This window comes from Cucurbita pepo, chromosome 9 (genome assembly GCF_057944985.1).
Source record: "Cucurbita pepo subsp. pepo isolate OVF chromosome 9, ASM5794498v1, whole genome shotgun sequence".
NCBI lineage: Eukaryota > Viridiplantae > Streptophyta > Magnoliopsida > Cucurbitales > Cucurbitaceae > Cucurbita > Cucurbita pepo.
Window position 1 is genome coordinate 11,796,137 of NC_141806.1, and position 11,055 is coordinate 11,807,191.

The 11,055-nt window shown below is 40.3% G+C and overlaps 2 protein-coding genes across 3 annotated transcripts; one reads left to right on the forward strand and one right to left on the reverse strand.

Annotated features, from left to right (window-relative positions):
- The first annotated feature begins 824 nt into the window (after positions 1-824).
- Positions 825-5,185, forward strand: LOC111801407 (transcription factor TCP2). Of its 2 annotated transcripts, none has more exons than XM_087127255.1 (3): positions 825-991; positions 1,333-3,085; positions 4,931-5,185. In XM_087127255.1, the coding sequence occupies exon 2, from the start codon at positions 1,726-1,728 to the stop codon at positions 3,076-3,078; it is 1,353 nt and encodes a 450-aa protein (XP_086983381.1). In that variant the 5' UTR covers positions 825-991; positions 1,333-1,725; the 3' UTR covers positions 3,079-3,085; positions 4,931-5,185. The 2 variants fall into 2 exon arrangements, with proteins under 2 accessions (XP_086983381.1, XP_023541167.2); XM_023685399.2 differs by having other exon boundaries at positions 1,360-3,085.
- A 1,304-nt stretch (positions 5,186-6,489) lies between these two features.
- Positions 6,490-8,995, reverse strand: LOC111801409 (F-box protein At5g46170). The gene is made up of 2 exons (XM_023685401.2): positions 7,333-8,995; positions 6,490-6,978 (listed from the first exon to the last, which is right to left on the reverse strand). Exon 1 carries the CDS (start codon positions 8,536-8,538, stop codon positions 7,354-7,356), a length of 1,185 nt encoding a protein of 394 aa, XP_023541169.2. The 5' UTR covers positions 8,539-8,995; the 3' UTR covers positions 6,490-6,978; positions 7,333-7,353.
- Between the last annotated feature and the right edge of the window lie 2,060 nt (positions 8,996-11,055).

Genomic DNA, 11,055 nt, shown 5'->3' on the forward strand with positions numbered 1-11,055 from the left:
TCAAAATTAATAAATGTTCTTTAAAAAAATAAGATTCAACAATGGGAACGGTATAAATCAGACAATTATATGGATTATGTGACACTCGAGTATATGACGGGTACATGTAGAATGTGAGTGAAGACAAAACATGTTGGAATTGAGCAATTTTATGTGTTGGGTGTCCTCAGATATTCCTAAGATGCATGTGAGTGAGGACAAAAAGACAAAACATGCTGGAATTGAGCAATTTTATGTGTTGGGTGATGTTAGATTTTTCTAAGATGCATGTGAGTGAGGACAAAACGACAAAACATGCTGGAACGGAGCAATTTTATGTTGAGCTACCTTAGATAAAACATACTGGGATGACTTGTTTTGGTTTGTGGGGATAGTTTACACTCCTAAGAAGTGAGGAGTAGGTAGCATGACCGTCTTGGAATGACTTGATAAAACATTCTAAAATGACTTGTTTTGGTCTATGGGGATGGTCTACATTCTTAAGAAGTGAGGAGTAGATAGCATGACCATGTCGTACGGGGTTTGTGGGAGATAGTAGTCTATACTCCTAAGAAGTGAGAAGTAGATAGCGTGACCATGTCGTAAAGGAATGACAAGGACCATCAGGTACCACATCCTGATTCTAAATCCTAGGCATGAATAGTTACCACACTCTTAAGAAGCAAGGAGTAGATAACGTGACTATATCGTAAGGGAATGACAGGACCAAACGTGACCGTAAGAGAATGATAGGACGATCAGGTGCAACGTCCGGATTCGAAATCCAAATAGTTAAAAAAAAAAAAAAAGAGCTAGAACGAAAATTGAAAGTGTCTACAAAATCAGAAACGCGAGGACGCCATCCCAATTGCAGTGCCTGCCCTTCCGCTCAAGGGCCACTTTGAACTCCGAGCTCCTCCTCCTTCTCCCTTCAGTTCCTTTCCTTATAAATCCTCTGCACTCTCAAACTTCCTCACTCAACAAACATCACCCAGAGAAAGCTTAGCAGCAGGTATATACATATACATATACATATACACACACATCTATATATATATATATATATGCTCATACATGTCTATGTATATCATTCATTCTTGTACTCTGTGTTCATGTCTATATCTGCCATGGCTTGCCTCTCAAACAAGATCAAAATCGAATATGTGGGTAATATATACACATAAACAATGTTTAGAATTCAAGCACTGGAATTAATGTATTGTGTATCATTTAATGAGCAGAGAGAGCGAAATAAATGAAGATATCTGAAAGGGTTTCTGGGTTTTGCTTTATAAATGGTCAGATTTAAACGTTTAATCAGTGTTTTTGTTATCTGGGTGTTCTTATTTGCAGAAATAATTTATGGGTTTTGATTTTCAGAGAGGGAAAATGGTTGAAGGGTGAAGAAGAAGAAGAAGAAGAAGAAGAAGAAGAAGAAGAAAAAGGTTAAACGATAGAGCTGTTCCTGACTTGGAATGTGATATATCGAAGCGGAGAAAAAGGCCTTTTTATCGCTACAGAGACAAAGTACTGTCTGAGTTATCATCATCAATATGTATAGGACAGTAACCCCACCTGCACTCCATTCAATCTCCTTTTGAACGAAACCCACCATTTTTTTTTTTTTTTTTTTTTTTTTTTTTTTTTTTTTGCTTCTGTTTCTCTCTCTCTCTGTTGGAGTAAAAGGGTTTTGTGTTGTTGTGTTGTGTATAATTAGTGTTTGTTTCAGAAAGGAATGAAAGTGGTATGGAGGTGGTGGAGATTCAAGAACAACCCTGTAGGTTTTCACGAATTGGAAATCGTGGAAATGAATCCAACAAATTAGGGCAAAAGGGGATTGTTCACTCCCCAGATGATGAAGAAATCAAAGAATTCTCCAAACGGGTTGCTGTGGTTGCTTCTGCTTCTGTTTCTGCCACCGCCGGTGGAGTTGAACCAGGTGGCTGCGGCGGTAATGGTGGTGGTGGTGGTGTTAATCGGCTTCGTGGTTGGCACCACTCGTCGAGGATTATTAGGGTTGCTCGAGCTTCTGGCGGCAAAGATCGACACAGTAAGGTTTGGACATCGAAAGGGCTTCGAGATCGACGAGTTCGTCTCTCCGTTCCTACAGCGATTCAATTCTACGATCTTCAAGATCGGCTTGGTTTCGAGCAGCCGAGTAAAGCAGTGGAGTGGTTGATCGAAGCAGCTGCCGACGCCATCGCTGAGCTTCCGTCTCTCCATGGCGCTTTTAGCGACGAGAAAATGGGTAGCGATGGAACCGACCAAGGGTTTGATTCACCGGAAATGGAGCTCGACGGCGACACCAAAAAACATCAACAGAATCAGCGGCGGATGCTTTCATTAGCGAGGTCTGCGTGTAGTAGCACCTCAGAGACGAGCAAGGGCTCGGGATTATCCCTCTCCCGCTCTGAAATATTAGTGAATCGAGCCAAAGCGCGCGACAGAGCGAGGGAAAGAACTGCGAAAGAGAAGGAAAAAGAGCAAGAATCCATTCCCAACAACCAATCTTTCACTGAGCTTCTAACAGGCGGCGGCGCCACCACCAATCGTACCAGTTCGGCACCGGAAAACACCGCCGTGGAGCCGAATTTGTTCGACAAAGCGACGGCGATGGATTACTTGACCTCATCTGGGATTATCGGCCAAGAACCATCGTCGTCTTCATCTTCACGGCCTGGCCATAATCAATCTGCGGGATTTTCAGGACAAATCTTCTTGGGAAATCCACACCAATTGCCAATGTCGGTTCCGCAATTCAATGTCTCGGCCGGTGAAAATACCCAACAAGATCGGCTTCAACATTTCTCATTTGTCCCGGATAATTTGAACGATTATAATCTCAACTTCACCATCTCTGCCGGCCTTGCTGGTTGCAATAGGGGGACCCTTCAGTCCAATATCTCACCGTCTCTTTTACCTTACCTCCAGAGGTTTCCTCACGACGGATCCAACCTACCCTTCTTCATCGGAGCTCCGTCGCCGGCGACTACTCCAGTACAGTTGGAAAATCATCAGCACTTGTTTGATGGTAGCTGGCAACTCTGTTACGCTGATGGAACCCATCACTCTGATCAAAAGGGTAAAGGAAAGAACTGATTTCCAGGTATTTCAAAAACCCATTTCAAATTCTTATAATCAATCTTGGTCTATAATCCTGTTCTTCCTGTTCTTATTACTGTAATTCTTCACATTTTGAATCAATGAGCTGCTGCTGCTGCTGCTGTGTTGTGTTTCTGTCTGATTTGTTTATGATACTCACAAGAACATGAAATTATTGGAAACATCACATGCTTTTATGGGTTTCATATATTTTAATGCTTTCCTGCATAGATTAGTGTGAGGGTTAATGTCCCCCACTGGGCACTCCCCAGCGTGTTGTCCTCTTGGTTTCCCTTCTCTCTAGCATCATATGTTCATGTTTATATGGCCATGACAGGCATTAGAAGCTTTTCCCTAACAATGCTCATGTCATGTGTTTGTCACTCAGTGGAAGCAGCGCACTTTCACAAAAGAGGACAACTTTTCATTGTCTCCCTCTTCGTTAAATGGCTGTTTCAGTAGCATTAGTAGTGTTTTAGCTAGCTAGGGTTTCATGGGGCTTGGTGAAATGCCAACCCACCAACCCAAGTGTGTGTTCAACCATTGCCTCAAACGAGAATACCCTATTCCCTGCCTTCCCCCTAAGGCCTATACACACCCTATTCCTCTTTTATTAAACCTTGTAGGAGAGCTATAAACTCTACCGTTTATTTTTTAATCTCATTGTTCATGCTACTCCATAGGGTACTTTAGGAATATAGTTTGCTTATCTCATAGATCAGAGTGTAAGAACTTGCATGTGCTTGTAAGTCAATCAGTCAACTTTGTAGTGTTTTTATAAGACCTATAATCTTAGGAAGAGTATGCATGGTAAGTTATAGTGAAGAAGCTCTGTTGGTGTGCAAGGAAGGCAAGTATATAAGCATGTAGGATACTAGAAAACAAAACTTTTTTGGTAGTGCTAGTGAATCACATGGTCATGGAGATAATTTATAGGACTTTTGAAACGTTTTAAAGTACTTTTAAAGGTAATAATCGAATATCTTGATGAATTTGAATGTCGTATTTGGATATTAGGAGAAGATAAAACAAGTTTACTTCGAAGGATCATCTTTGTCGGTGTGTTCTAGAACTAGAAATGCATGTGCATTTGAGCATATTGAGATATGTAGAAGCATATCTATATCGGTAGGATAGATATTAGTGTCCTCTTTGGACTTTTCCTCAAGGTTTTTAAAACGCGTCTCCTAGGGACAAGTTTCCACACCTTTATAAAAAATGTTTCGTTCCCCTCTCTAACTGATGTAGGATCTCACAACAAGATCAATTCATTCTTATATGAGATGAAGTCATATGAACTATACATGTCTCTTCTCAACACCCGTTTTAGAACCTCGCCACGTATGAGGCTAACCGTAGTAGTTAAACGATACAAGATTTTTTACGATTACAATTAGATTTGTTTTTACAATTTTACAGATATCAAAAGACGCACTTAATATTAAAGATAAGGTAGCTTACTACTCTAAAAAGTCATTTCAAATTTCTGCTTTTTGTTGAGCTTTAGATTAGATAGTACTTTTCACCACTTTGAAATCAAATGAAAGTGGAAGAACACAAATAAAGCTGCTACCTCTTGTGATCAATAGAATAAAGTAAATGCAAACAGGATTAGATTTCTAGGTTGATCATTTCACTTTCTTAGAATCCTTTTGAACTATTCTGTGCTTGATTTATTGGGAATATCATTCTTTGTTTTAACAGATTCAAAGCTTTCCATGACATGAAATTAAGAAGTTGTCTTTGAATTATTCTGTTCATTCTGGATCTATCAGTATATCTATGTGAAACCAGTTGGTTTGTAGAGATACCTGTTTGCTTATGCAGTGGATATCATTTTCCGTGGCAGGTCATGAAGATGGAGCACGAGAGATGGACCGTAGCGCCCATCGTGAGTGAATTACTACACATTTTTATTCTTCTGAAACACTTTTCCTTTTCCATTGCTTCAACCATTTTGGTTCCTTCACTTCTCGTATTGATTCTCATTGTGTTTTCATCTGTTTATGTGTAATCTTTCACAACCAATGCATGCTTTGTTCTTGAAACTTATTGCTTACACCTAAGTTATATGTCAACGTCCTCGTTAGAGGTTTGAATCCCACCTCCACGTGTAGTTGAACTAAAAAAAATGGTTGAGATATCCCTTCGACGATAACAACCTTACGTTAATCGTCTCAAATCTCCACTTCAGGGCATATGAACATTCTGCTGTACTGTTTTTGTTGTTATAACCCAATCTGCTATGAATCTCGGCACCCCGAAATTCTGATTTCGATCATAATCTGAATCATGGTTGGCTTAGGAATCAGAATTGAGAAAGCAGCAGCCAAAAACTATGAACATGTCATCACTTAATCTTGTGGCAGGAAATGAAATAGAAATGACAGCAAATTGATATCAGTTTCTGTAGATAATGTAAGATAGTGATATATAGAGAAGTTAATAATTGGTGAAAAGTCAAGGGTATGGAGAAGAGAGATTGGGCGTGTGTTTGGGTTCAATAAGGACTTCATTTCACGTGCATTCTTAACTCTACAAAGCTAAGAACAAGATGTTTCACATGACGAACAGCTGCACTAATCAACCATACACAGCTAATTCAATAATTAGTTTTTGTTTATTCTATTCATTACTCTCATTATTGAGCTCAGAGATGGACGGACGGAGGAGGTAGAGTGTTTTGTTTGATATTGTCCTCTCTGAGCTTTCCTTTTCAAGCTTTCCCTTATGGTTTTTAAAACACGTTTGTTATGAAGAGGTTTTCACACCCTTATAAATGTTTCGTTTCTCTCTAACCGATGTGGGGTCTCACGATCCACCTCCCTTCGAGGCCCAACGTCCTCACTGACACTTGTTCCCTTCTCCAATCGATGTAGGACTCCCCAATCCACCTCCTTCGGAGACTAGCGTGCACATTGCCTCGTGTCCACCCTCTTTCATGACTCAGCCTCCTAGTTGACACATCTCACAAAACTAGTCCAATAGCTGCAAAAGTTATCACTAACTCCTATTCTAAGGCGAGTAGCGGGCACACCTAGATACCGCGGGAGAATCACATTACAAGAGGGAAATTCCATTCCATTCCATTCAAATCAAAAGGAAAGCCTGTAATCCAGCCTACGACCTGAAATGAATCTCCTCCAATCATTGGAGTTTGCTGTCATAACATTCCAACTCATTTTCCACAAACACATCATGAACAACTTTCTCAGCTAAAGAACCTATGGATAAGCCATGGACACACCTGACCTACACACAAAAAAAGGTGCCTCTTCGTTCACACTCAACAGTACAAACAGATAGACAGTCTAGCAACAAGATAAGGTCCATCACAGACCACCACTAAGCCCAGTTTATGAGTGTCAAAGCTTCAATAATAGAAACAAACAGCTAAGAACAAGAACAAGGCAAAACTCACCAATCTTTCTACATATATCACTGTTTCTGCATAATATATATGTTCTCAGAGTGTACAAAGCTTCATGCCTAATAATCCCATTTGTTTTTCAGACACTTATCACATAACAAAGCCTTACATTTATAAACTTCTTCAAACTATATCACATGAGATCATAATCAAGTCTTCTTACCTAAAGTATTCACATATTCAAGGGACTACAAACTCAAAGCTTTTACATCATCATCAAATAGCAAATGCCTGTAACAAAAACAACCAGCAGATGCATTTGCAGATGCATTTCCAACTATCACCTTTTCCCGAAACGAACGCGAACGAATGAGTTTTCGTTTCGTTTCTTTCCCCTCTCTAGCCACTCTACTCAGAAAATGGTTTCGAATTATCTTAGGCTGCATATCAGTAAGAACTTCTTCTTGATACTCATTTTCTGATGGTGTGCAGTTTCCTCCTCCCTTTGTACCATATCTCTTCTATACCTGAAAACCCGAACTCTAATACGGTTACGATATAAGAATAGTTGAAGACTTGAAAGCAGCATGAACAAGAAAACAAGTAAAGTTTTGCAGACCACACAGTGATATCAGATAACTTAGATTCTTATGAACTCGTTCGATGTACTTAATCCTAAGAACATGTATAATAAGCCCAATCACTCACATGATGGACAGTGTATTAGGTTCATTTCATCCAAGAAAGAATCGAAACGAGCATTCTACGTACTATGTGGTAATAACCAAGGGCCACGAGCAAATTCGATTCTAAACTTGGAACAAAACTCATCTTGCAAGAATCAAAAGCTAGGACAATGCTTGTATGCATTAAGAATTTACCTCGAATTACTATTTGTACTTTTAGAACGAGTTCATCTCAAGGCAATACGTTCTCCTCTTCACTAACATCTTTGCAGCAGTCCTATATGGTTCTTCAAAGGCTGTTGAAGCCCAAGAGCAGTCAGAAACGTCCTTCTTCGTTGCAGACTGTTCGCTCGGTCGGATAGCGACCAGGGTAGCGCCTTTCAATATTAACCCATTAGGCAATTCTAAGTGTGTGGCATACCAAAGTCTCATGTTCAGAGCTGGTACAAGGGTTCTCTTAGAAGCCGTGGAAGCAGACAATGGCTTCACCCTCAACTCCTCAAGTTGATCTTTGTTCATACACAGAACCCCTTGTCCATCCGCATCAGTTAGAACCAAACTATCCAATGTCTTGTGATCTGCTATTATTGGTTGCAACAAATAGTGTCTAGCGGAAGCCGCAATAAGCGAACTAATTGTCCATACTACTCTCAATTTTAAACCTCCATTGGTGTAGAAGGATTCGGGTATGCTACCATTATCATCGCTAGCGCCGCCAATGCCAATACAGAGCCCTCCATCAATACCATTATCTTGAGTCGAGGACTTGATGGAGCCAGGTTGAATCACCGAAGAAGCACCCAAAATCACACAATTATCCAAAGTGGATCCAAAATCAGCTCGCCATTTCAACAAAACCCCATCATCAATACCCAATTCCCCACTAGGAAGCTCGATCCGAAGGCAACGAATCTCGTTAAAATTCTTAAGAACTTGGGTCGGGGAGTGATGGGTCACCCCACTTTGATCGATTTCGCCATCCTCTTGGGTCCCAACCGCAAGAGACGAAGTAGAGGAAGACGAGGCTAAACTCGATGACGCTCGTGTCTGACCCAAAAACTGACCCAACGCTTGGAGGGGCTTTACAATGCCGCCAAATACAAACCGGAAAATATTGAAAAAAGGACCACGAGATTTACCAGAGGAGGAAGAGGAAGAAGACGATTCATCATCAGAAATAACACAATCCACACGAACAACAACGTTCTCCACTTGAGGCACAAGGCAGTGAAATCTTCGAGAAACAACGCAGCATCGACCAAGGGCCTTCACATCACCGATCTTATTGAAAATAAGAAGAAGAAGGGAATCCGGAAGATGATCAAAGTGGTCATTAACAGAGAAAACAGAGTCCGGTTCTGGGTAGATCTTAGATGTCAGATCTAAGCGCAAGGACGACATTATCAAGAACAAACCCAGAAAGAGAAAAAACTACAGAAATTGAAGGAAATTGAAGATGGGTATGGATGAAATCAAAAGGGGAAGCAGAAAACAGAGATGGGATTTGCAGGGGAGGCGGAAATGGGTATTAAAAAGGGGATAGATCTGAAGGGAATGAACAGAATCAGGAAATGAAAACCTAATTTCTTGAATCAGGAGAGAAAATAAGAAGAAATTGGAAGATGGGTGTTGAAGGGAGAGATAGAAGAAGAGAAAAGGAGAGGAAAAAATGGAAGAGGGAAGAAGAGATTCATAGATCCACGGTTTTGTCTTTTCAGAGAAGAGAGCGACACATGAAAATGAGGGAAGAGAGAGAAAAGTAGAGAGAGAAAGTTGAATAATTGGCGCAAAGAGAGGAAAAAGCTGTGTCTGGGAGAGAGTGTTGGGTTCTGTTTCTTCACCTTCTCCTTGCTTTTTTCTTTTCCTTTTCTCCTAAAGTTCTTCTTTTTCTTTCTCCCCCCCCCCCTTTTTTTTTTCCTTTTCTTTGTTATTTTGCCTAAAAAAAACAAAACAAAACAAAATCTTACTCCCGACCCCTGAAATTACAAATTTACCCTCTCGTGTTTGTGTGAGATCCTACATCGGTTAGAAAAAAAAAAGAAGTATTCTTTATAAGAGTGGAACCTCCCCTAACAAACACGTTCGTTCCTCTCCCTATCAGTAATACCATTTGGGGCATTACAAATGGTACATGAGCCAGACACCGGGCGATGTGCCAGCGAAAAGGCTGAGCCTCGAAGGAGGATGGACACGAGGTGATGTGCCAACAAGGACACTGTGCCCAGAAGGGGGATGGATTAGAGGGTCCCACATTGATTGGAGAAGGGAACAAGTGTCTGCGAGGACGCTAGGCCTTGAAAGGGGGGTGGGTTGTGAGATCTCAAATAGAACATAAAGACAATATCTACTATCGATGGGTTTGAGTTGTTTTGTGCCTATTATCTCGATCATTCGAACATAGCTCACTGGTAAGATATCAACTATCATTTCAAAGGTTGATGGATGATTCGAACAGTGTTTCAAATTTACTATGCTCGATTTATGACCTACCTAGCGTAAGATGATCGGGTTCGGCCGAGACCCGTTTTAGGTTAGTTTGGAGTAAAAAGGGTAAATGAGGGAAAAGAGCATTAAAAGAAAGTGGGACACAAAGGAGGTTGGGTTCATAAATGAAACCACCACACTTTGCTTCATTTGTTATTGTACGGACATTTCAATCTTTTCTTAATAAACTATATTCTAATTAAATCCTTTCTATAATCACATTCCAATGCCGACACTTTCTTTTTTCTTTTTTTTTTCTTTTTTAATTTCGAGTTTTTTAGGTTTGAATCGACGCCCGTTCTTTACATTCACTACACGTTCGATATGGAGAAAGTACTCATCGATTGAATTGGGGTCGGGTCTAATTGCTTGGTTAGTTTTTTTTAACTTAAGCATCCTGTAACGGCCCAAACCCCAAACGCGTTTGCTAGGGAAGGTTTACACACCAATGTAGGACATCACAAGCCACCCCCTTTGGGGCCAGCGTCCTTACTGACACATTGTCTCGAGTCTACCCCCTTCGGGGAAGAGCGAGAAGGCTGACACATCATTCCGGTGTCTGGCTCTGATACCATTTGTAACTACCCAAGCCCACTGTAGCAGATATTGTCCTCTTTGGGCTTTCCATTTCATGTTTTCCTTCCAGGCTTTAAAACGCGTATGATAAGGAAAGGTTTCTACACCCTTATAAAGGGTGTTTTGTTCTCCTCCCCAACCAATGTGGGACATCACAATCCACCCCCTTTGGGGCCAGCGTCCTTACTGGCACACTGCCTCGAGTCTACCCCCTTCGGGGAACAGCGAGAAGGCTGACACATCATCCAGTGTCTGGTTCTGATACCATTTGTAACGACCCAAGCCCACTGTAGCAGATATTGTCCTCTTTGGGTTTTCCGTTTCCGGCTTCTCCTCAAGGCTTTAAAATACGTATGCTAGGGGAAGGTTTCCACACCCTTATAAATGGTGTTTTGTTCTCCTCCCAACCAAACGTGGGACATTAAAAAATTTTAAAACACATCTGTTAGAAAAAGATTTCTACACCTTTATAAAGAATGTTTCGTTCCCCTCTCCAACCGTGCCAGGATCTCAAACATACTTTATTAAATAATGAACTTAACCCAACCGAACTCACCCATAAAATATATAGGTTCGATTCGTTTGAATTATTCAAATCATTTATTCAAAATTTTAAATAAAAGTAAAATGTTAATATATATAAAATATCCATTTATTTATTTATAAATCTTTCCCGATTTAAATTTTTTTAAAAGTTATTCAAAAATAAAATACTCGGAAAATAATTATAAAATAAAATGTAATAAACATAATTGAACGGATAGATAATTACATCGTAAGCAAAACACCAACTCATATAAGTTGATGACCCATCTTAAACGGTACGAATTAAATTAGATTGATCTAACGGTTATCCAC

What these genes read in the sequence shown, in the direction of transcription:
- LOC111801409 (XM_023685401.2), bottom strand. Translation starts at nt 8,538, where the DNA reads ATGTCGTCCTTGCGCTTAGATCTGACATCTAAGATCTACCCAGAACCG.
- LOC111801407 (XM_087127255.1), top strand. Translation starts at nt 1,726, where the DNA reads ATGGAGGTGGTGGAGATTCAAGAACAACCCTGTAGGTTTTCACGAATT.